This window comes from Littorina saxatilis, linkage group LG8 (genome assembly GCF_037325665.1).
Source record: "Littorina saxatilis isolate snail1 linkage group LG8, US_GU_Lsax_2.0, whole genome shotgun sequence".
NCBI classification, from domain to species: Eukaryota; Metazoa; Mollusca; class Gastropoda; order Littorinimorpha; family Littorinidae; genus Littorina; species Littorina saxatilis.
This window is the reverse complement of record NC_090252.1, coordinates 73790381-73813645: the sequence shown is the minus strand read 5'-3', so window position 1 is coordinate 73813645 and position 23265 is coordinate 73790381. Positions and strand designations below refer to the sequence as shown.

The window sequence follows — 23265 nt, the reverse complement described above, 5'->3', positions numbered from 1 at the left end:
CCTTTCCACAGAAAAGTAGCGACCACAACTTGCAGCAATGGAGTAGTGCAAGTCTTGTTGCGGCTACCTTTCCACAGAAAAGTAGCGACCAAAACTTGCAGCAATGAGGTAGTGCAAGTCTTGTTGCGGCTAGCTTTCCACAGAAAAGTAGCGACCAAAACTTGCAGCAATGGGGTAGTGCAAGTCTTGTTGCGGCTAACTTTCCACAGAAAAGTAGTGACTAAAACTTGCAGCAATGGGGTAGTGCACGTCTTGTTGCGGCTAGCTTTCCACAGAAAAGTAGCGACCACAACTTGCAGCAATGGGGTAGTGCAAGTCTTGTTGCGGCTAACTTTCCACAGAAAAGTAGCGACCAAAACTTGCAGCAATGGGGTAGTGCAAGACTTGTTGCGGCTAGCTTTTCACAGAAAAGTAGCGACCAAAACTTGCAGCAATGGGGTAGTGCAAGTCTTGTTGCAGCTAGCTTTCCACAGAAAAGTAACTACCAAAACGTGCAGCAATGCGGCAGTTAAGCGACGCAATGAAAACATGACTTACAGCATCAGCGGCAGGTGAAGAGGGATCCACTCTGTCCACAGTGACGAAGGGCGGGGCTTGGGGGGAGGTGGGGGCGGAGCCTGTCACCTCCATGGGGATGTCATGTGACTCGTCCTCTCGGCTCTCACGCAGCTCAGCGTGGATTCTGTACAGCTCTGTCTCTATGTCCTTCATGACAGCACTGTAGTCTGTCTGTAGGCCTGTAACATGTCATTCATGTACACACTTCATGTATTACATTGCAACAGTCTGTCTCTATGTCCTTCATGACAGCACTGTAGTCTGTCTGTAGGCCTGTAACATGTCATTCATGTACACACTTCATGTTACTGTCTGTCTCTATGTCCTTCATGACAGCACTGTAGTCTGTCTGTAGGCCTGTAACATGTCATTCATGTACACACTTCATGTTACTGTCTGTCTCTATGTCCTTCATGACAGCACTGTAGTCTGTCTGTAGGCCTGTAACATGTCATTCATGTACACACTTCATGTAACAGTCTGTCTCTATGTCCTTCATGACAGCACTGTAGTCTGTCTGTAGGTATGTAACACATCATTCATGTACACACTTCATGTTACTGTCTGTCTCTATGTCCTTCATGACAGCACTGTAGTCTGTCTGTAGGCCTGTAACATGTCATTCATGTACACACTTCTTGTTACTGTCTGTCTCTATGTCCTTCATGACAGCACTGTAGTCTGTCTGTAGGTATGTAACACATCATTCATGTACACACTTCATGTTACTGTCTGTCTCTATGTCCTTCATGACAGCACTGTAGTCTGTCTGTAGGTATGTAACACATCATTCATGTACACACTTCATGTTACTGTCTGTCTCTATGCCCTTCATGACAGCACTGTAGTCCGTCTGTAGGCCTGTAACATGTCATTCATGTACACACTTCATGTTACTGTCTGTCTCAATGTCCTTCATGACAGCACTGTAGTCTGTCTGTAACATGTCATTCATGTACACACTTCATGTTACTGTCTGTCTCAATGTCCTTCATGACAGCACTGTAGTCTGTCTGTAACATGTCATTCATGTACACACTTCATGTTACTGTCTGTCTCTATGTCCTTCATGACAGCACTGTAGTCTGTCTGTAGGCCTGTAACATGTCATTCATGTACACACTTCATGTAACAGTCTGTCTCTATGTCCTTCATGACAGCACTGTAGTCTGTCTGTAGGTATGTAACACATCATTCATGTACACACTTCATGTTACTGTCTGTCTCTATGTCCTTCATGACAGCACTGTAGTCTGTCTGTAGGCCTGTAACAATAACATGTCATTCATGTACACACTTCATGTTACTGTCTGTCTCTATGTCCTTCATGACAGCACTGTAGTCTGTCTGTAGGTATGTAACACATCATTCATGTACACACTTCATGTTACTGTCTGTCTCTATGTCCTTCATGACAGCACTGTAGTCTGTCTGTAGGTATGTAACACATCATTCATGTACACACTTCATGTTACTGTCTGTCTCTATGCCCTTCATGACAGCACTGTAGTCCGTCTGTAGGTCTGTAACATGTCATTCATGTACACACTTCATGTTACTGTCTGTCTCTATGCCCTTCATGACAGCACTGTAGTCTGTCTGTAACATGTCATTCATGTACACACTTCATGTTACTGTCTGTCTCAATGTCCTTCATGACAGCACTGTAGTCTGTCTGTAACATGTCATTCATGTACACACTTCATGTTACTGTCTGTCTCTATGTCCTTCATGACAGCACTGTAGTCTGTCTGTAGGTCTGTAACATGTCATTCATGTACACACTTCATGTTACACTAAACATTTCAAGTTAAAGTCTGTCTGATAACAAAGTGTAAGTATACATCTATATACGTGGAAAAGAGTACAATTCTCTTCTCAGACATCTAAAACTTTGTTGCACTTGCCATACACACGACACCCCTACAGTACACAGCAGACAGAAAACAGAGGAGACATTTGTGCCACCCACACACACACACACACAAACACCCACACTGTACACACACACACCCACAAACACCCACTAACATAGACACCCACACCCACACAGACACTTACACACACACACTGACTACATACATGCAATCCTGTGTCGGGCATGTCTGACAGAGTAGACGTCGATGTCATTGCGGGGATATCCGTCCGAGTCCACTAGCGGTCCATCCAGTCCCACGCCCTTTTGCTGAAACAAACACATGTCACTGCGTACAATTACAGCTGTACCTTTGTACTAAAACAACACACACATCTCACTTCTTGCAAAATTGTTACAGCTGTTAAGCTAAAACAACTAATACATTCAATACTTCAGTTTGTCACCATTTAAACTACAGTCTGTCTCTATGTCCAACATAATTTTTTTATCATGGGGAAAAAAGACACTCACCCCATGAATGTTCCCTAGATATTACAGTAAAGGTCACATTTTCTGAAAAAAACGGGTAGAGCTATTAAAAACTTCAATGAAACATAATTCACTACCTGTACCTGAACACCCGCCTGAGGCAGGTAGAAAACGTGTCGGCCGAGTTCAAGTACCTGGTCTAACCGCCCGTCTGGCAATCTCAAAATCTGTCCCTTCTCTACAACCCCCGCTGTGAGAAGGACTGCTTCCTATATCAAGCCCACACACATTGTCTAGACAGCTACCCCCTGGCCCCCGCTGTGAGAAGGACTGCTTGCTAAATCAAGCCCACACACATTGTCTAGACAGCTACCCCCTGGCCCCCGCTGTGAGAAGGACTGCTTTCTAAATCAAGCCCACACACATTGTCTAGACAGCTACCCCCGCCGCCTCACCTGACCGTGTCATCACCCCTCCATGCTGTTACTTAGCATTGGCAAATAGCTACCCACCCCCCACCTCCCTCCATCCTCTTTGTGCTATTCACTTCACACACCTCACCCCCTCTTTGTGCTATTTACTTCACACACCTCACCCCCTCTTTGTGCTATTCACTTCACACACCTCACCCTCTCTCTGTGCTATTCACTTCACACACCTCACCCCCTCTCTGTGCTATTCACTTCACACACCTCACCCGCTCTCTGTGCTATTCACTTCACACACCTCACCCCCTCTCTGTGCTATTCACTTCACACACCTCACCCCCTCTCTGTGCTATTCACTTCACTTCACACACCTCACCCCCTCTCTGTGCTATTCACTTCACACACCTCACCCGCTCTCTGTGCTATTCACTTCACACACCTCACCCCCTCTTTGTGCTATTCACTTCACACACCTCACCCCCTCTCTTTGCTATTCACTTCACTTCACACACCTCACCCCCTCTTTGTGCTATTCACTTCACACACCTCACCCCCTCTCTGTGCTATTCTCTTCACACACCTCACCCCCTCTTTGTGCTATTCACTTCACACACCTCACCCCATCTCTGTGCTATTCACTTCACACACCTCACCCCCTCTCTGTGCTATTCACTTCACTTCACACACCTCACCCCCTCTCTGTGCTATTCACTTCACTTCACACACCTCACCCCCTCTCTGTGCTATTCACTTCACTTCACACACCTCACCCCCTCTCTGTGCTATTCACTTCACTTCACACACCTCACCCCCTCTCTGTGCTATTCACTTCACACACCTCACCCGCTCTCTGTGCTATTCACTTCACACACCTCACCCCCTCTCTGTGCTATTCACTTCACACACCTCACCCCCTCTCTGTGCTATTCACTTCACACACCTCACCCCCTCTCTGTGCTATCCACTTCCCACACCTTACCCCCTCTCTGTGCTATTCACTTCACATCACACACCTCACCCCCTCTCTGTGCTATTCACTTCACTTCACACACCTCACCCCCTCTTTGTGCTATTCACTTCACACACCTCACCCCCTCTCTGTGCTATTCACTTCACTTCACACACCTCACCCCCTCTTTGTGCTATTCTCTTCACACACCTCACCCCCTCTTTGTGCTATTCACTTCACACACCTCACCCCCTCTTTGTGCTATTCACTTCACACACCTCACCCCCTCTTTGTGCTATTTACTTCACACACCTCACCCCCTCTCTGTGCTATTCACTTCACACACCTCACACCCTCTCTGTGCTATTCACTTCACTTCACACACCTCACCCCCTCTTTGTGCTATTCACTTCACACACCTCACCCCCTCTTTGTGCTATTCACTTCACTTCACACACCTCACCCCCTCTTTGTGCTATTCACTTCACACACCTCACCCCCTCTCTGTGCTATTCACTTCACTTCACACACCTCACCCCTCTTTGTGCTATTCACTCCACACACCTCGCCCCCTCTTTGTGCTGTTCACTTCACACACCTCACCCCCTCTTTGTGACATCCGGTGTTTCTCTGTAGGCTATCTTGTCACGACGACTTGTTGACAAACGAAGATTCACGAAAGAAAGAGAAAAGCGCCGAGTCTTGAGTAGAGAGCTAATAAAGTAGCGGTAATCGCTAATCAAGCAAAATGAAAATCCGCGGCGACTTCCATTAGGTGAATGCTATTCAAGTTTAGGTAACGTTTTAGCCGCATCTTTTTATAAGCCGCAATGCGATTTTTTTTTTAAAGTCGCGGCTTGTAGTCCGTCAAATACGGCATTTCCCATAAGCTAAGGAAGTAAAAAAGCTGATCAAGTTTGACAATAGTTCTGAGAAGGAATGCAACTCTGCAACTCTCTTCTGAATCAAAAGCATATAGGTCACTAACTGTAAACAATTCTAGAATAAGGAAATCTGGAAATCTGCGTGTATGTGTGTTTCATACATGTCACTGTTACTGTTAAACTTAAACTAAAGTTCCATAGTAAACTGAGTATGTATAAAAAACTATATTGTTTGGTAGGGGTATATATATGGGGTAATTTTCAGTGAGGTTTAGTGTGTGATTGTGTGACAGGGTGTGAATGTTGTTTTGATTTCTGGTTTCATCTTGGCAGCTTTAAATTTAATTCTTGAAAAGTATCTAACAATTACTTGCTATGCTTACAACAGCAGGTTCTGCAAAATAGGACAGAGACGTGCCCACAACACGTCAAGTGTGAGCCGGATGATCGACCAATTGGGCTGGCCGTCTCTCGAGCAGCATAGAAGAACCACGCGCCTGGGGGTCCTTTACAAGATCCATCACAGACTAATTCAGTGCACAATCATCAAGAGCAAGCTAGTCCCACCCCCACCACGACAGCTCCGTATCCATGACCAGCAGTTCTGCCTCATCAAGAGCAGAACTCAGTAAAGAGGTGGATCATTCCTAACGAGGACTGTTAGGGACTGGAACCACCTTCCCAGTGAAACTGTAGAGGCAGCAACAGTTGACGATTTTGTGTCACGAGCCTCCGCAAATTAAGTTCCAGTTCCTGACAAAACTAGGCCCTTACGGATACGGACTTTTGGCAATGTTTTACGGACAATGAAAATGACAATGAACAGAGCAAACAAATGGATTCTAAAACACCCTCCTTTTCATGCCAGAATGATCATCCTCAAGATCGTGGGCATTATCGGAAAGAAGAAGAAAAAGAGGACAATTTGGAGGCTTAAATTGAAGTGGATTGTGAGCTGAGAATTTACAATGCTCAAGTTCAAAATTTCCACATTGCCAAAACAAGCAACTTACCGACTGCAGCACATCAGTTAACTCCTCAATTTCTTTCTGTATGTCGTCTCGTTGCTTCATTAACGTCTTCATCTGCTCTGACGCAGCCATTTTGATTCCCTTGTCTTCCAGAGTGACTGCCCTTCAATCAGCAGACAGCGGTCTGACTAATTACCGCCCGACCGCGCCCGACCTCAAACCAAAGCATTTACGGTATACAGACGTTTCGCACTTTCGCCGTTTCGCACTTTGACGATTCGATTTCTAACTTTCTATTCGTTTCGTTTTGTATGCATCGTGTATAATGGTGTGTACTTTTTAGGTATTTTATGTATTGTGCTTTTTTATGTATATTGTGTCTTTTGACGGTATTAAATGGGCCGTGTGCTCTATTTAGCATAGAGAAATAGCACACAAAATGTTCATTATTCAGTTATTTCATGTCTGGTGGCGGATGTGACGCGAGCTCTGACTGCGAAATGGAGAATATGCCATGGTTCTAACAATATAACTTACTACCCCTGAAGTATTTCTGTTGGGTTTTTGTTTTTGTTTTTTCCTTTCTCCTTTAATGCTAGAAATGGACAACGAGAAGAGAGAGAGAGAGAGAGAGAGAGAGAGAGAGAGAAAGAGAGAGAGAGAGAGAGAGAGAGAGAGAGAGAGAGAGAGAGAGAGAGAGAGAGAGAGAGAGCAACAACAAATAATGCTTATATATTTCAAATCCCAACATTTTCAATTTCAATCCGTTTTATTAGAACAGCACACGCAAATCAAACTGTGTTGACTTGTTTAAAACTTATTCAACACAGTTTGGGACGGCCGAAAGAATTGAATTAAATTGATTGAATTGAAAGAAAGCTAAACCAAACAGAATCAACCAATAAAGAGTAAGTTGAATAAGACCAAAACCAAACGCGTCTCAAGGTCTCTCTCTCACTCTCTCTCTAGCAGCCAAATGGCACACGGGAGTTGGAGCACATATCGAGGCAATCCATCAAGGACATGCCCCCTTCCTCGTATGTGCACCAGATGTCAAACAACCTATCTTGGGCAGCCTGGTGTCGCTTCCTGGACGAGAGAATACCGCAGGATACCAGTTTGACGTTGACTGGACGAGAGAATCCCGCAGGATACCAGTTTGACGTTGACTGGACGAGAGAATGCCGCAGGATATCAGTTTGACGTTGACTGGACGAGAGAATCCCGCAGGATACCAGTTTGACGTTGACTGGACGTGACGAGAGAATACCGCAGGATATCAGTTTGACGTTGACTGGACGAGAGAATGCCGCAGGATACCAGTTTGACGTTGACTGGACGAGAGAATGCCGCAGGATACCAGTTTGACGTTGACTGGACGAGAGAATACCGCAGGATATCAGTTTGACGTTGACTGGACGAGAGAATGCCGCAGGATATCAGTTTGACGTTGACTGGACGAGAGAATGCCGCAGGATATCCGTTTGACGTTGACTGGACGAGAGAATGCCGCAGGATATCAGTTTGACGTTGACTGGACGAGAGAATACCGCAGGATATCAGTTTGACGTTGACTGGACGAGAGAATGCCGCAGGATATCAGTTTGACGTTGACTGGACGAGAGAATGCCGCAGGATATCAGTTTGACGTTGACTGGACGAGAGAATGCCGCAGGATACCAGTTTGACGTTGACTGGACGAGAGAATGCCGCAGGATATCAGTTTGACGTTGACTGGACGAGAGAATGCCGCAGGATACCAGTTTGACGTTGACTGGACGAGAGAATGCCGCAGGATATCAGTTTGACGTTGACTGGACGAGAGAATGCCGCAGGATATCAGTTTGACGTTGACTGGAAGAAGGTCTGCTTCTTCCTTGAGGTGTTGAATCAGGATGTACATGTTTGGATTGGCTCCCACACGCTTGTTTATTCTGTTGTGCCAGCCTTCTACGTCGTTGTTTGTCCTCACCACTCTTCCGTGGACACACCAGGTTACACCAGGTTACACCAGGACACACCAGGTTACACCAGGTTTTGATGGGGAACTGAGTCGACTCCACCCTGCCCACACATAGACAAAATGGAGAATAAAAAGGAAAAAGAAAACTATTATAATTATGTGCATTTGTTATGTACATTTTCTCGAATAGTTACAATTATATATATATATTGTATCCCAAATGTAAATGTGGCAAAAGTATTCCAACTTTACAGGTATTCAGGTGCTATTTAAAAAAAACATTTAAAAATCGAAGAATATAATGCTAAAATACAGTTTGAGCAAACAAAATTCGCCCAAAACTGGCTTGTTTATGAAGATTACAATGTAACAATGTACATGTATACCACATGTAAAATTTGAATTAAAAAAAAGTTATTTAAAAAAAATATATATAGATCTCTATTTTGTATCAAAAAAACTGTATGTTTTCAACACTATAATTACCAGTTGATAATTAACGGAGAGAGTCAAGACAGAGCCCTGCCTAACTTTTTGTTTTCAACACTATAATTACCAGTTGATAATTAACGGAGAGAGTCAAGACAGAGCCCTGCCTAACTGTTTAAAAGTTACATAAATTTCATGTAATCTTATTTATCACAATCAGAATGTTTTTTTCATATTAATACCACCAGGACTGGACATAGACGAAGAAGTCCCGAAGTCTATCGTCAGAACACCCTTGGCGAGCCATTTCTTTCAGTGTGCAGGATGCCTACTGTAACGTGTTGGTCTGGGTTCGTTTACGTAACATGCCAGATGGATGCAGATAATAGTCATTCATACAGAAGGACAGCCGACATCGTGTGTAGCAGGAAAAGGAAGGTACTTTATTTCTACGCATGTCTGCATACATAATTAACCAAGGGGAATTATTCGTCAGCATACTACCTGATAGTATAGCAGCAGTTATCTCCTCAACATCTCCCCCTTTTACAAAAGGAATTAAAGAAACCATCTTTAACTTTATGAATATCAGAACGTGCAACTTCCGACATAAATTCAAAATACCGAAACGGTTAACATAATGTTCTGATTCTTTTAACTTCTGTCTGTTCGCGATAATGTTCCGATTCCACTGTTACAGATTACCGTCCGTCAAATGAACACACTGTTGCTTATCTTTACTGGATAGCGTTCATAAACTTTAACAAAAGAAAACGAATCTGAAATATTATTTCTCGGTACGTTCCGATACCTCCGGAACACTGGAAATCTGGTGTACACAGAAATTACTGTTCTTCAAATCTCGCTGGCTTCTTTACAGTTCGGCCACTCCGAGTTACATAGTCTCCGGGTGTCGGAGTACTGTCCTCGGTATCCACACTGCTATCTGGTGGAGGATCAGGGTCAACACCTGGAACGGTGTCTGGTACCGCTTCCGGTACTGGATCGGCTTCTCTGCTGGCTGGAGCTGGAGCCACCGGACGAAGACGAAGATGTTTCCGGTTGCGTCTTCGGTCCCCAGTAGGTGTACGGACGATGTAGGATCTTGGTGCGCACTGCTCTCGCACCTCAGCTGGAAGTTTCCACCCCTTCTCACCGTCACACTTGACGAAGACTTGGTCGCCTGGCTGTAGAGGTGAAAGCGACTGTACCCCGTGGTGCCTGTCGAATGTCTGCTTCTGCCTCCTTTTGGCTGCTTCGTCACGCTGTTGTAGTTCGTCTCGGTTGATGTTCTTCGGTTTCAAGTTCTCAGGAAGACATGGTAGGGTGTTTCGAAGTCGTCTTCCGAACGCTAGTTCTGCTGGACTTGCTCCAAGGGCAGGTATCGGTGTTGAACGATACACCAACAGTCCCAAGAAAATGTCATCCTGGCAGAGAATCCTTTTCGCGATTTTCACCGCGCTTTCCGCCTCGCCGTTTGCCTGAGGGTAGTGAGGGCTAGACGTTACGTGCTTGAAACACCAGTCTCTCGAAAATGCTTGAAACTCGGCCGACGTAAATTGTGTACCATTGTCTGATACAAGAGTCTCTGGAATCCCATGACGAGCGAAAATGTTCTTGAGCTTCAGAATCACTGTTCTGGACGTTGTATCTGGTAGGTAAGCTACATCCAGGTATCTGGAATAATAGTCCATCACGACTAGGTAGTTCTGTCCATTCAGTTCCATCAAGTCAGTTCCCACTTTCTGGAATGGTCTCTCTGGCAGAGCTGATGGAATCAATGGTTCTGAACGCTGAGTGGGTAGGCGCTCGGTGCAGAAGTTGCACTTGGCTACCCGATCCTGGATGTCCTTGCTAATGCGAGGCCACCACACACATTGGTTGGCTCGCTCCCTACACTTGTTCACACCTTGATGTCCATCATGGATGTGTTCCAGTATAATTGGTTGGCTCGCTCCCTACACTTGTTCACACCTTGATGTCCATCATGGATGTGTTCCAGTATATCTTTCCTCATGCTGAAAGGAATCACGATTCTGTCGCCCTTGATGAGTAGTCCGTTGTTTACAGTAAGTTCTCTCACTGCAAACAAATCTCTGGCTGCTAGCTTCACATCTTCTTTGTACCGCGGCCACCCAGTCTCGGTGTACTCGAGCGCTGTTTTCAGGTTGACGTCTTGGAGAACCCTTGGAGAGTGTCTGCCCGAATCTGCTCAAGCCTGCGGTCTGACATTGGCCACGAGGATGCGACTGTGTCGACGTAAGCTTCAACGTCGTTCTGTAGTTCTTCTTGTCGAAGAGAAGTTTTGCCTCCCGTCAAGGGACTACGTGAAAGTGTGTCCGCCACGAACATCTCTTTTCCGGGTTTATGTCTGGCTTCGGGTTTGAATCGCATCAAACGCATGAGCATGCGTTGGCAACGCAGTGGCGTATCCGTTAAGTCCTTTGTGTTTATCAAGGGTACGAAGGGTTTGTGATCTGTGCACAATACAAACGTTTCGAGGCCAACCAGGTATCTCTCGAATTTCTCACACGCCCACACTGTCGCGAGACACTCTTTCTCTATCTGAGCGTAGCGTTCTTCAGCTTCTGTGAGAGTTCTGGAACAGAAAGCCACAGGACGAAGTCCCTCTTCGTGTTCCTGCAACAACACTGCGCCCAGTCCGTAACTGCTTGCGTCAGCGCTCACCGTCGTTGGTTTAGCTGAATCAAAGAACGCCAAGGAAGGTGCTGTAGTCAGTAAGCGCTTCACTTTGGCGAACGCTTCTGCCTGTTCTGGTCCCCACGACCACACACTTTCTTTCGTCAGTAGCTGATTCAATGGTCTCAGGACTGAAGACAGGTTTGGGAGATAGCGACCAAGATAGTTCACCATACCCAGGTACCGCTTGAGTTCAGTCACGTTCGTTGGTTCCACCATGTTGCCTCAACTTTCGGACGAATGCCGTCTTTACTGATGATGTGTCCAAGGAAGTTTATCTCAGACTTGTTGTACTCACACTTTTCGTCGTTCAGCCGTAGACCCACTTCTTGCAGTCTGGCGTGTACTTGATGAAGAAGACGAGCATGTTCTTCGTTGTCTCGTGAGTGGCAAAGGATGTCGTCGTAGTAGCATACAACGCCTGGAATGTTCACCAGAATCTCTGTCATAATTCTCTGGAAGATTTCTGGTGCTGAGCTGATCCCAAAGGGTAGGTGCGTGAAGAAATAACGCCCGAAAGGAGTTATGAAAGTAGTGAGTTTGGCAGTTTCTCTGTCCAAGGGTATCTGCCAAAATCCCGATGCAGCGTCAAGCTTCGAGAACACTGATGATCCACGTAGCTGGTGTATGACGTCGTCTACTGTCGGCATCATGTAGCGTTCACGCTCGACAGCCTGGTTCAACTTCTTCAGATCAACACAGATTCTAATCTTGCCGTTCGGTTTCACCACCGGTACGATAGGCGCTACCCATTCTGTAGGCTCTGTGATCTCCTCGATGACGTTTCCTTCTTTCATTCTCTTCAATTCCTCCTTCACTTTGTCCATGAGAGGAATAGGAATGCGTCGTGCCACCGGAACGGAGTAAGGAACTGCTCCTTCTCTCAGCTTTATCTTGACTGGTGTACATTTCACTTCACCGAAGTTCACACTGTTCAGTCTTTTCACTAAACCCATGGAGTTTGCCGTCTTTCTGCTCAGAAGGTTGTCTGTTTCATTGTCGATGACGTACACCTTGACAGGCAGGTCTGTCACTGTCGACTGGAAACTTCCCATGACGTTCAGTTTACCACCTGGACTTATCAGTCTTACAGTCTCACATGGCTGTAGTTTCGGCTTTCCCAAAAAGCTCCAGGTTCGCTTGTTCACGATGTTCACATCTGCACCGGTGTCTATTTTGAAGTTCACCTTTCTGTGTAGGATGTTGATATCGACTCTCCATGGTTCTTCACCACTGTCCACAGAATCAACAAAAAATGTCTCTTCAGTCACCTGTGGTACGTTGTTTGCTGGTGTAGAATTAACCTCGTTCACACTTTTGCTTCTACACACACGAGCAAAATGTGAGATTTTATGACACTTGTTGCATCTCTTTCCATGTGCTGGACACTGTCCCCGTTGGTGCGTTCCGCCGCACTTGCTACACGCGCCTGTGGTGCTTCGCGCGCCTGTGGTGCTCGTCGGTTTGTTGCCATCCGCCACTGGTCGTCTTTTGTACTTGAAAGAAGCCGCGTCGAGCGATGCACTTGCTGTTTGACCTCTTTGCTGCTGTATTTCCGATTTCACTTGTTCCTGTTGTCTAGCAAACGTCACTGCTTTTTCTAGAGTCAGGTCGCTTTGAAGTTGAAGTTTCTCTGAACATTCACTATCGTTGCACCCGAGAACGAGCCTGTCTCTGATTGCATCATCTTTGTTTTCAAAATCAGCATAGGGCCTACTGTGTCAAATCAAACAATGCACGCACGTACTGTTCCACTGTTTCTCCTTCCTTCTGGTCTCTTCTGTAGAATGTTGCTCTCTCGTGAATCACGTTTCGCTTTGGTGCAAAGTGCGTGTCGAAACGAGCAAGAACAATGTCAAACTTTTTTTCATCTTGTTCAGAGAGGTTAAACTGGGCTAGTATCTTCTCTGCATCACTCCCCATTGAGTATATGAGACTACTAGCTCTTCTTTGTTCAGCTTCGATGCGATTCTGTATCGAAGAAAGCGCTGTTTCCAATCTGGCCATGCCGACGGGTTGTCGAATGGAAAATTCGATGGAGGTTTAAATGCCATCGCGTCCAGATCTAGTCTACCAGAACAGAGTTGGTCTGGGTTCGTTTACGTAACATGCCAGATGGATGCAGATAATAGTCATTCATACAGAAGGACAGCCGACATCGTGTGTAGCAGGAAAAGGAAGGTACTTTATTTCTACGCATGTCTGCATACATAATTAACCAAGGGGAATTATTCGTCAGCATACTACCTGATAGTATAGCAGCAGTTATCTCCTCAACACCTCCCTTATGTCTGCGACGGGAAGCCATGGGAGTGAGAGGACACGTCGAAGCAGTGTTCGAGTTGGTGCGTGTTGGTGCGTGTTGGTGCGAGTTGGTGCGTGTTGGTGCGAGTTGGTGCGTGTTGGTGCCATGGGAGTGAGAGGACACGTCGAAGCAGTGTTCGAGTTGGTGCGTGTTGGTGCGTGTTGGTGCGAGTTGGTGCGTGTTGGTGCGTGTTGCTGGTATGCTGTCGTCAGGCCCAATTCACATATCTGCCTGTACACAGCCTAATTAGCCTTGTATTAATTAAACATTGACTAACCGGAAGTTGAGAAAGAGAGAGATAATAGAAAAACGTTAAGACTGTGTTTTATAACATCACAAAACGTCACATGTAGTCTTGAATAATTAAATACTGTAAACTGCAGTTCTTCGTTGTGAGTACAGTAAATTCCGGCCTACTCCACACCCCTAACTTTTGGGAAAAAAATCGAAAAGAAATCGTTTTCCGCACGATTCAACACGATTAGAAAACTTGCGAAAGAAAAAGAAAAATCAAAAGAAAAAGAATCCAAAACAATGGCGGCTTGTCCTGGGCACTGCACATCCCTCTCCCTCCCTCTCATACAAGTACAATATGCAATATACTACCTGTGTGACAAATGGATTTGTACATAATTTAGTGTTAGATGGTTTAAACAAATGTGTACAGATTGGCTGGCCATACTTTTAATTTCACGACTTGACCGCGTGGTAGGAATGTCACATGCTGAGATAGTTGGCTGACTCGTGTGACCTGTATTGTCATTGGCTGCTACGGGCCAATCAGAGATGACTAAAATATGATAACCTAGAAGCCGCCATGTTAGATAGCCGGCAGAACATCTGAAAGCGCTCTCGGGAGAGGGTGCGTTGACTCGACGCTGTTGTCAGATGTTGCTCCTTGAGCAGTGAGCCGACTGTTTAGTGGCTACTGTGAATGAATCTGGTATGATTCAAATGCTGTGAGAATACAGGTATTTATTGAATTGTATTTTTGTTCAGTAACCTTAACTTGTGAAATGACTGTGAGAGTCATGTTGTGAAATGGGTGGAAAGCGTGCCGTGAGCTGTGTCAGCCATTTTGAATAGAGTGTGGTATGTTCTGTGGTAATGAAGTTACTTGTAAATGAGCTGGTGTAAATAGTAGTTGGCGGATAATTGAATAATACTGAGAAAGAATGGAAGTATTATTGTGTGGAGAAGTTTATCTTAGAATTGAAACTTACGGTAGCATAAACTTTCTATACAGCATCCCGGTGGGAGCAAGGACGCGCTCGACTGGAAGGGTAGAGGGGTGAGAAGAGGAGCGTCCCCTCCTTGCGGCCAGGACCAGTAGTGTCGGCGCAGGAGTGTAACGCAGCGCTGGAGAACTTGCAGCTGGTGTGAACCCCATATTATGTGAGATATGGTGCAAGTGTCGGACCCGCTGATTTGTGAGAAAACATACATGTGCGACCTGGAATAGTGTCAGTGCGCACCTACAGAACTTTGTATGTGAAATAGGATTGTGAGAATCCAGACTAAACTTGTAACCACTGTATTGTGAGTTGGCAAGTGAAGATAACCAGCTAAGTGGTGTAGTAACGGATTGGATGAATCCAGAATAGATGTACGGCCACTGAAATGTGAGCCGACATGTGAATTATTTTAGTATGTGTGATTCTTGAACGGAGAGTCAGCAAGGACGACATCATCGAGGGAGAGACTTTCTTTTCATCTTACTCGAGATAATAATGTTATATTGGATGAAAGAGTCTTTGAGTGGATGAGATATTGTATTGATATTTTGTTGTGATTGTTGGTTAATGTGTGATCACTTGAATACAAGTACGAGGGCAAAGGGCAGGAATTGTGTTTAGTCTTTGTGCTTTGTTCGAGTGTTGTGTGTGTGTGTGAGACGGGAGTTTGTGAACAGAAATAACACACGCATTTGTCTGATAGGGTATTTACGGCACACATACATACATTTACACATAAGTACCAGCCGTAACAACCTGGCACCAATGAAAACAACCGCCATGTTGCTGTACGCCAGGGAAAACCTTCATTCCTGCCTTCCACTCAGCCAATTCGAAGTCCATAGTCATGGACTCGGGTTTCAGGTTCGCCTTGGTTTTCAGAGCTTCAAAAACCTGTAAATATACTGACAGGCAGAAGTTCCGCAAAGAAAAATTCACTCTCTCTTTCTCTTTCTCTCTCTCTCTCTCTCTCTCTCTCTCTCTCTCTCTCTCTCTCTCTCTCTCTCTCTCTCTCCCTCTTTTTCTCTCTCTCTTTCCCTCTTTCTCTTTCTCTCTCTCTCTCCCTCTCTCTCTCTCTCTCTCTCTTTTTCTCTTTTATAAGATTGAAAGTGTTTTACCGCGACGTAGTCAATTTCCCTTTTGCGGCTGATGAGCACTACGCCAGTGGCTCCTGTTTGGTGTGTTCTCCTGATCGAAGAAAAGCATGGACACTGACGAACTGATAGAAGGGCTTCCGGACGGTTTTGAAAGTGCCATCAATGAATATGTGCTTGGCCTTTTGCAGGAGTGCCGCCTGTTCCTGGGAGGCGAATATCAGTATCCTTTCGTCTCCAATCTGAATGTCGTCCAACAGGAATGAGGCGTCTATTCTAGCTTTCTCCAATTCAAGCTGAAAAATAGAATCCAACATGTCTTAGTCACCAAGGTACAAATTATAGAATCGCGCATGCCCAGAATCAAAACGTTATTTCGTCAACGCAGTCTATTGTTATCCAAAATTACACTAAAGCGTCTGTGGACGTAAAGCAACATGAATCTATTTTTACGCTGCATTGACCGAAATCCAATAGTTATCAGTCTGGTAAAATTTAGTGTTGTAAAGAGCGAATGACGTCACGTCTGTGACATGGCAGGTGTATATTTAATGTTACTGAACCTCGAAAGTCAACTCCTTTGGGTGTTTTGGCATTCTTCCTCTATACATTGCCCGCAGCTCTGTCTCAAATTGTGGCAGCGTGGAGCAATCGTCGGTGACCACATCAACACTTTCCTTGTAACCTTCTTCGACAATCTGTAATACTGGTTTTCCGGTCTGTCCCAAAGAGGAAATGTTTTTCGGTCTCATTTCTTTCTTGGTAAACATCCCTGGTTCCCCTAGAATTTGAAACAATAAACTTGCATGTATAACATGTGGACTTTTGTATTTATATCCTGTGGAAGACATTGCAACTTATAATTTGGCACACAAACACAAAGTTTAGTCTAGTTTTGCAAAATGTGTTCCAAATGTCCGCGTGTATCATTTTGCAAAGGGCGTAGAACAGAAATGGTTTGATCCAGACACATGAAATTTCTACCAGTGATCATACATTGACTAAAATGCTCACCCAATACAGATAGCGCACTGAGTCGCCACTCACTGCCTTCACAAAAAATACTTTGGGGGGTCACCCTTTAGTATACAAAAATAAAACATACCAACGTGGTTGTGGTCATTTGTTCCGGTCTTGAAGTCCTCTCCCTTTTGCGACACTGTTGCTCTAGATCTGCACTGGACCTTTTGGTTACGTTGTTTTGAACAAACCCAGTATGTTGAATCAGTTTCGCTTTTCGTTACGTTGTTTTGAACAAACCCAGTATGTTGAATCAGTTTCGCTTTTCGTTACGTTGTTTTGAACAAACCCAGTATGTTGAATCAGTTTCGCTTTTCGTTACGTTGTTTTGAACAAACCCAGTATGTTGAATCAGTTTCGCTTTTCGTTACGTTGTTTTGAACAAACCCAGTATGTTGACTTTTCGCTTTTCATTACGTTGTTTTGAACAAACCCAGTATGTTGACTTTTCGCTTTTCATTACGTTGTTTTGAACAAACCCAGTATGTTGACTTTTCGCTTTTCATTACGTTGTTTTGAACAAACCCAGTATGTTGACTTTTCGCTTTTCGTCTTCAAGTTGAAAGAGAATCCATCTGTGTTAACCAACAGTGGCTTTCCACCCTTGCTTCCAGTTACCAGGACCTTAAAAAAACCCACCGGTGTTTATGTTAATGTTACACGGATAAAAAAAATCATATTTGTTTTTCACACAAAATATGTATATGAGCAACGAGAAACCCTAACATGCACAACTTCATAAATACCAAACATGACTTGCCTTCCACTCAAATGCTTTTTGTCAAGGGATGACTTTTAATTCGTCGTGAACTTGTATGTCTTTTGAGATTTGGTCCTTTCTCATTTGGGCAATTGAACTGAAACAAAAAGTTATGTGGTCTTTTGAGAAAAATGGACAACAAACGCAAATTTTTTGCTGTTGTTGGTTGTTGTAAATAGCAACCAAAAAAAGGCTACGGTCGGCGGTAAAAACCAGGGTCGGTCGGGAAACCCTAAACACACCTATGTTTGTTGTGGCATTAGAACCATGCCAAAAACTGTGTATACTTATTTTTTTTATAATTTAATGTAGGAACAATGATAAAATGTTTTTGGATAATGATGTGCACAAATAACAGTTAAAATGGCAGTTAAATTGCCATGTTAAGACACTTTTCTTTCTAATTTCCACACTATTCCTCCCAATTAGACATCATTTTGTGAGTACATCTGCTGTCATTGGGACGACTATTTCACAAAAGAACATTAAAGACAATATAATGATACTCACGCAGTCGCTCCTTCAGCTTCGACATCACCTCCATCTTTAGCTTCGACATCACCTCCATCTTGAGCTTCGACATCACCTCCATCTTCAGCTTCGACATCACCTCCATCTTGAGCTTCGACATCACCTCCATCTTCAGCTTCGACATCACCTCCATCTTCAGCTTCGACATCACCTACATCTTCAGCTTCGACATCACCTCCATCTTCAGCTTCGACATCACCTCCATCTTCAGCTTCGACATCACCTCCATCTTGAGCTTCGACATCACCTCCATCTTCAGCTTCGACATCACCTCCATCTTCAGCTTCGACATCACCTCCATCTTCAGCTTCGACATCACCTCCATCTTCAGCTTCAACATCACCTCCATCTTCAACATCACCTCCATCTTCAACATCACCTCCATCTTCAGCTTCGACATCACCTCCATCTTCAACATCACCTCCATCTTCAACATCACCTCCATCTTCAGCTTCGACATCACCTCCATCTTCAGCTTCGACATCACCTCCATCTTCAACATCACCTCCATCTTCAACATCACCTCCATCTTCAACATCACCTCCATCTTCAGCTTCGACATCACCTCCATCTCCAGCTTCAACATCACCTCCATCTTCAGCTTCAACGTCACCTCCATCTTCAGCTTCAACATCACCTCCATCTTCAGCTTCAACGTCACCTCCATCTTCAGCTTCGACATCACCTCCATCTTCAGCTTCAACGTCACCTCCATCTTCATCTTCGACATCACCTCCATCTTCAGCTTCGACATCACCTCCATCTTCAGCATCACCTCCATCTTCAACATCACCTCCATCTTCAACATCACCTCCAGCTTCAACATCACCTCCATCTTCAACATCACCTCCATCTTCAGCATCACCTCCATCTTCAACATCACCTCCATCTTCAACATCACCTCCATCTTCAACATCACCTCCATCTTCAACATCACCTCCAGCTTCAACATCACCTCCATCTTCAACATCACCTCCATCTCCGACATCACCTCCATCTTCAGCTTTAACATCACCTCCATCTTCAACATCACCTCCATCTTCGACATCACCTCCATCTTCAACATCACCTCCATCTTCAGCTTCGACATCACCTCCATCTTCAACATCACCTCCATCTTCAACATCACCTCCATCTTCAACATCACCTCCATCTTCAGCTTCGACATCACCTCCATCTTCAGCTTCGACATCACCTCCATCTTCAACATCACCTCCATCTTCAACATCACCTCCATCTTCGACATCACCTCCATCTTCGACATCACCTCCATCTTCAACATCACCTCCATCTTCAACATCACCTCCATCTTCGACATCACCTCCATCTTCGACATCACCTCCATCTTCGACATCACCTCCATCTTCAACATCACCTCCATCTTCAACATCACCTCCATCTTCAGCATCACCTCCATCTTCAACATCACCTCCATCTTCAACATCACCTCCATCTTCAGCTTCAACATCACCTCCATCTTCAACATCACCTCCAGCTTCAACATCACCTCCATCTTCAGCATCACCTCCATCTTCGACATCACCTCCAGCTTCAACATCACCTCCATCTTCGACATCACCTCCATCTTCAACATCACCTCCATCTTCAACATCACCTCCATCTTCAACATCACCTCCATCTTCAACATCACCTCCAGCTTCGACATCACCTCCATCTTCAGCTTCGACATCACCTCCATCTTCAGCTTCGACATCACCTCCATCTTCAGCTTCGACATCACCTCCATCTTCAGCTTCGACATCCCTTTTCAAGCTGAACAAATGGTATCGAAAGATAATTTATAGCTTTTAGGCAAATACAAAATGTGGTGTGTTTAAAGGGCATTGTGTCTGTCTGCTCGGTTTGAAAAGGTCATTTCCGAGGTAAGAGTTGTTGGCTCGTACGGCGTATTTATAGGTACTTCTGATACCTACAAATTTGGTCAAAGACATTTTTCAAGGTGACTGTTCTAATAGGCTAATAAAAAGATCTGCCAACAATAAGTCTGGAGGGCCCCTTTAAGTTAAGGTAACATAGCAACAACATAAATACAAAAAAAAATCAGTAGGCCTACTCACGAAGACAAATTCAAGCTGAAGTTTCCTTCTCCCTCATCAGCTTCTGCCTCCACATCTGCCTCCACATCTGCCTCCACATCAGCTTCCACATCACCTCCATCTTCAGCTTCCAGAGCTTCTGCATCATCAGTTTCCGCCTCACCAATGTGAAGTCTGCCAGTAATACAACACCAAGTATAGTACTTACAAAGATAACTGTGATGCTTTCAAGCTGAACAAATGGTATCTAGAGATAATTTATAGCTTATATTTAATAAATATATTATGTTATATAAAATAAAACATTTTTCCACATACATAATTTTCAGTACTCACGAAGACAATTTCAAGCAGAAATTTCTTTCGGCTCCCGATTTGCACTGAAAGCAGGTCCACGGCATATGCATTTACACTGAAAGCAGGTCCACGGCATATCATTTGCACTGAAAGCAGGTCCACGGCATATGCATTTACATGTAGGCCTACTGTTTTAAAGAGTATGGTATTTTCGTGCGTTTTACCAAGTTTCAAGCCACAGGAATAAGAGAAGATGAGGACAAAATACGACCAAGCAGGGTAATGAGTGAATGTAAAGAACACGGTCACTCACACAGGATTGGTTGACAAAGGTGCGTCGTCCCGCAACAGACTCGAACTTGGCACAGTCAAAGGTGCGTCGTCCCGCAACAGACTCGAACTTGGCACAGTCAAAGGTGCGTCGTCCCGCAACAGACTCGAACTTGGCAGTCAAAGCGAAGTCGACATACCGCGCAAACACTTATCCTTGGTGGATGATGACTTGATTCAGTTATTCTGCAGAAAAACAGAAATGCTGGAGAAAAACCGTTCTTTTCTGCAGCATTTCTGCATAATGTCATCTTTCGCGAGAGCAACGTTTTTTTCTGCAGTAAAACAGTTTTACTGCAGTAAAATTGAAATCAAGAATGCTGCAGTAAAACGGTGATGTTGTTTTACTGCAGAATAGTCTGTCACAGTTTTTCTGGAGAAAAACGAACGACCTTGTAAAGTAGCGTTTGTATTCGTCGCCCCCTGGGATAGTATAATAGTTTGTAACTATTGGTAATTCTGGATGAGTCCATCTCTCGACAGAGGGGGGCTCGCGTGCTCCAACATTATAATGAGCCAGTACAAAATTCTGCAGAAAAAGTGTAAACAGGTTTTCTGCAGTAAAACAACAGCACCGTTTTACTGCAGCATTCTTGATTTCAATTTTACTGCAGTAAAATGTTTTGCTCCAGAAAAACCCGTTGCTTCGGCGAAAGATGACTTTATGCAAAATGCTGCAGAAAAGACAGTTTTTCTCTAGCATTTCTGGTTTTCTGCAGAATAACTGAATAATGCCAAAATGCTGAAGAAAAAGTGTAAACAGTTTTTCTGCAGTAAAATAACATCACCGTTTTACTGCAGCATTCTTGATTTCAATTTTACTGCAGTAAAACTGTTTTACTGCAGAAAAAAATGTTGCTCTCGCGAAAGATGACATTATGCAGAAATGCTGCAGAAAAGACAGTTTTTCTCCAGCATTTCGGTTTTTCTCCAGAATAACTGAATAATGTCATAATCCGCCAAGAGCCAGTACAAAATGCTGCAGAAAAAATAAAAACAGGTTTTCTGCAGTAAAACAACAGCACCGTTTTACTGCAGCATTCTTGATTTCAATTTTACTGCAGTAAAATGTTTTGCTGCAGAAAAAAACGTTGCTTCGGCGAAAGATGACATTATGCAGAAATGCTGCAGAAAAGACAGTTTTTCTCCAGCATTTCTGTTTTTCTGCAGAATAACTGAATAATGTCATAATCCGCCAAGGATAAACATTGTGATCACTTTGGGCTCACTTCATTTGTCATAGTGGTTGATTGGCCTCGTCTGCATTGCTGACAGTTGATGCGATACCTTCTGTTGCTTTGCGATTTGTTGACGGAACGAATGAAAAGTGAGGAAGAAAAGAAGACCTTCTTCTTCTTCTTCTGCGTTCGTGGGCTGAAACTCCCACGTACACTCGTGTGTTTTTTTGCACGAGTGGAATTTTACGTGTATGACCGTTTTTTACCCCGCCATTTTGGCAGCCATACGCCGTTTTCGGAGGAAGCATGCTGGGTATTTTCGTGTTTCTATAACCCACCGAACTCTGACATGGATTACAGGATCTTTTTCGTGCGCACTTGGTCTTGTGCTTGCGAGTACACACGGGGGTGTTCGGACACCGAGGAGAGTCTGCACACAAAGTTGACTCTGAGAAATAAATCTCTCGCCGAACGTGGGGACGAACTCACGCTGACAGCGGCCAACTGGATACAAATCCAGCGCGCTACCGACTGAGCTACATCCCCGCCCTGACTGAGCTACATCCCCGCCCTGACTGAGCTACATCCCCGCCCTGACTGAGCTACATCCCTGCCCTGACTGAGCTACATCCCCGCCCTGACTGAGCTACATCCCCGCCCTGACTGAGCTACATCCCCGCCCTGACTGAGCTACATCCCCGCCCTGACTGAGCTACATCCCCGCCCTGACTGAGCTACATCCCCGTCCAAAAGAAGACCAATAATCTTGTTAAACATTAATACACCAGGGCCACGGTATGCACTGATAGTTTAAAGTAGCAGGTCACTGTGGTGCCGTTTGTCGGTTTGTGCACCGCCACTGTTATGACATTCAGTATCGATACACTCATAAAGATAATGTTATTTGATTAATACTATCATGATGTCAACAAAAGAGGAAGAGTCCCGGTATCTGTGTAAATATGCACACTCTTTTCGGTCTCGGTGTTGCTATCTAACCGAGGCTGTCAGGCTTTATTGAAACCCGGCGCGTGCTGTGTACCACGAAGGGGGGTCATAACTTCGTGGGCAGCCGGATTGGTGTATATGTTGACACAAACTTTTAGATGGTGATATACCCAGCCAGCAAGACATTAGCGGCCGATAATCGGCCGAACACCCTTCAAAAAGTCGGGCCGGTGACGTCAAAACATACGACGCGGGTGTTGGCCCGACTAACTTTTGCAGAG

At 44.7% G+C, this 23265-nt stretch overlaps 2 protein-coding genes across 8 annotated transcripts in view; one reads left to right on the top strand and one right to left on the bottom strand.

The window, feature by feature from the left end:
• LOC138974324 (26S proteasome non-ATPase regulatory subunit 9-like) overlaps window positions 1-6315 on the bottom strand; it is a 28613-nt gene extending 22298 nt beyond the window's left edge. For all 7 annotated transcript variants that reach the window (XR_011458401.1, XM_070347043.1, XM_070347041.1 and 4 more), the window contains exons 1-3: window positions 6180-6315; window positions 2641-2743; window positions 538-737 (exon numbers count right to left, since the gene is read on the bottom strand). Coding sequence is in view for 6 of the 7 variants with exons in the window: in XM_070347043.1 (XP_070203144.1) it covers window positions 538-737; window positions 2641-2743; window positions 6180-6269 (393 nt within the window). In the remaining variant the exon portion in view is untranslated. The remainder of the gene's footprint in view (window positions 1-537; window positions 738-2640; window positions 2744-6179) is intronic.
• Window positions 6316-15973: 9658 nt separating this feature from the next.
• LOC138974865 (uncharacterized) lies at window positions 15974-20402 on the top strand. The gene is made up of 5 exons (XM_070347592.1): window positions 15974-16086; window positions 18158-19433; window positions 19465-19592; window positions 19634-19958; window positions 20268-20402. The coding sequence occupies exons 1-5, from the start codon at window positions 15974-15976 to the stop codon at window positions 20400-20402; spliced, it is 1977 nt and encodes a 658-aa protein (XP_070203693.1).
• The last annotated feature ends 2863 nt before the right edge of the window (window positions 20403-23265 follow it).

Coding starts and splice junctions, on each gene's coding strand:
- LOC138974865 (XM_070347592.1), top strand. CDS start 15,974: ATGGACACTGACGAACTGATAGAAGGGCTTCCGGACGGTTTTGAAAGT. Junction 16,087..18,157: donor TTCCTGGGAGGCGAATATCA/GTATCCTTTCGT, acceptor ATACTCACGCAG/TCGCTCCTTCAGCTTCGACA. Junction 19,434..19,464: donor TCGACATCACCTCCATCTTC/GACATCACCTCC, acceptor ACATCACCTCCA/TCTTCAACATCACCTCCATC.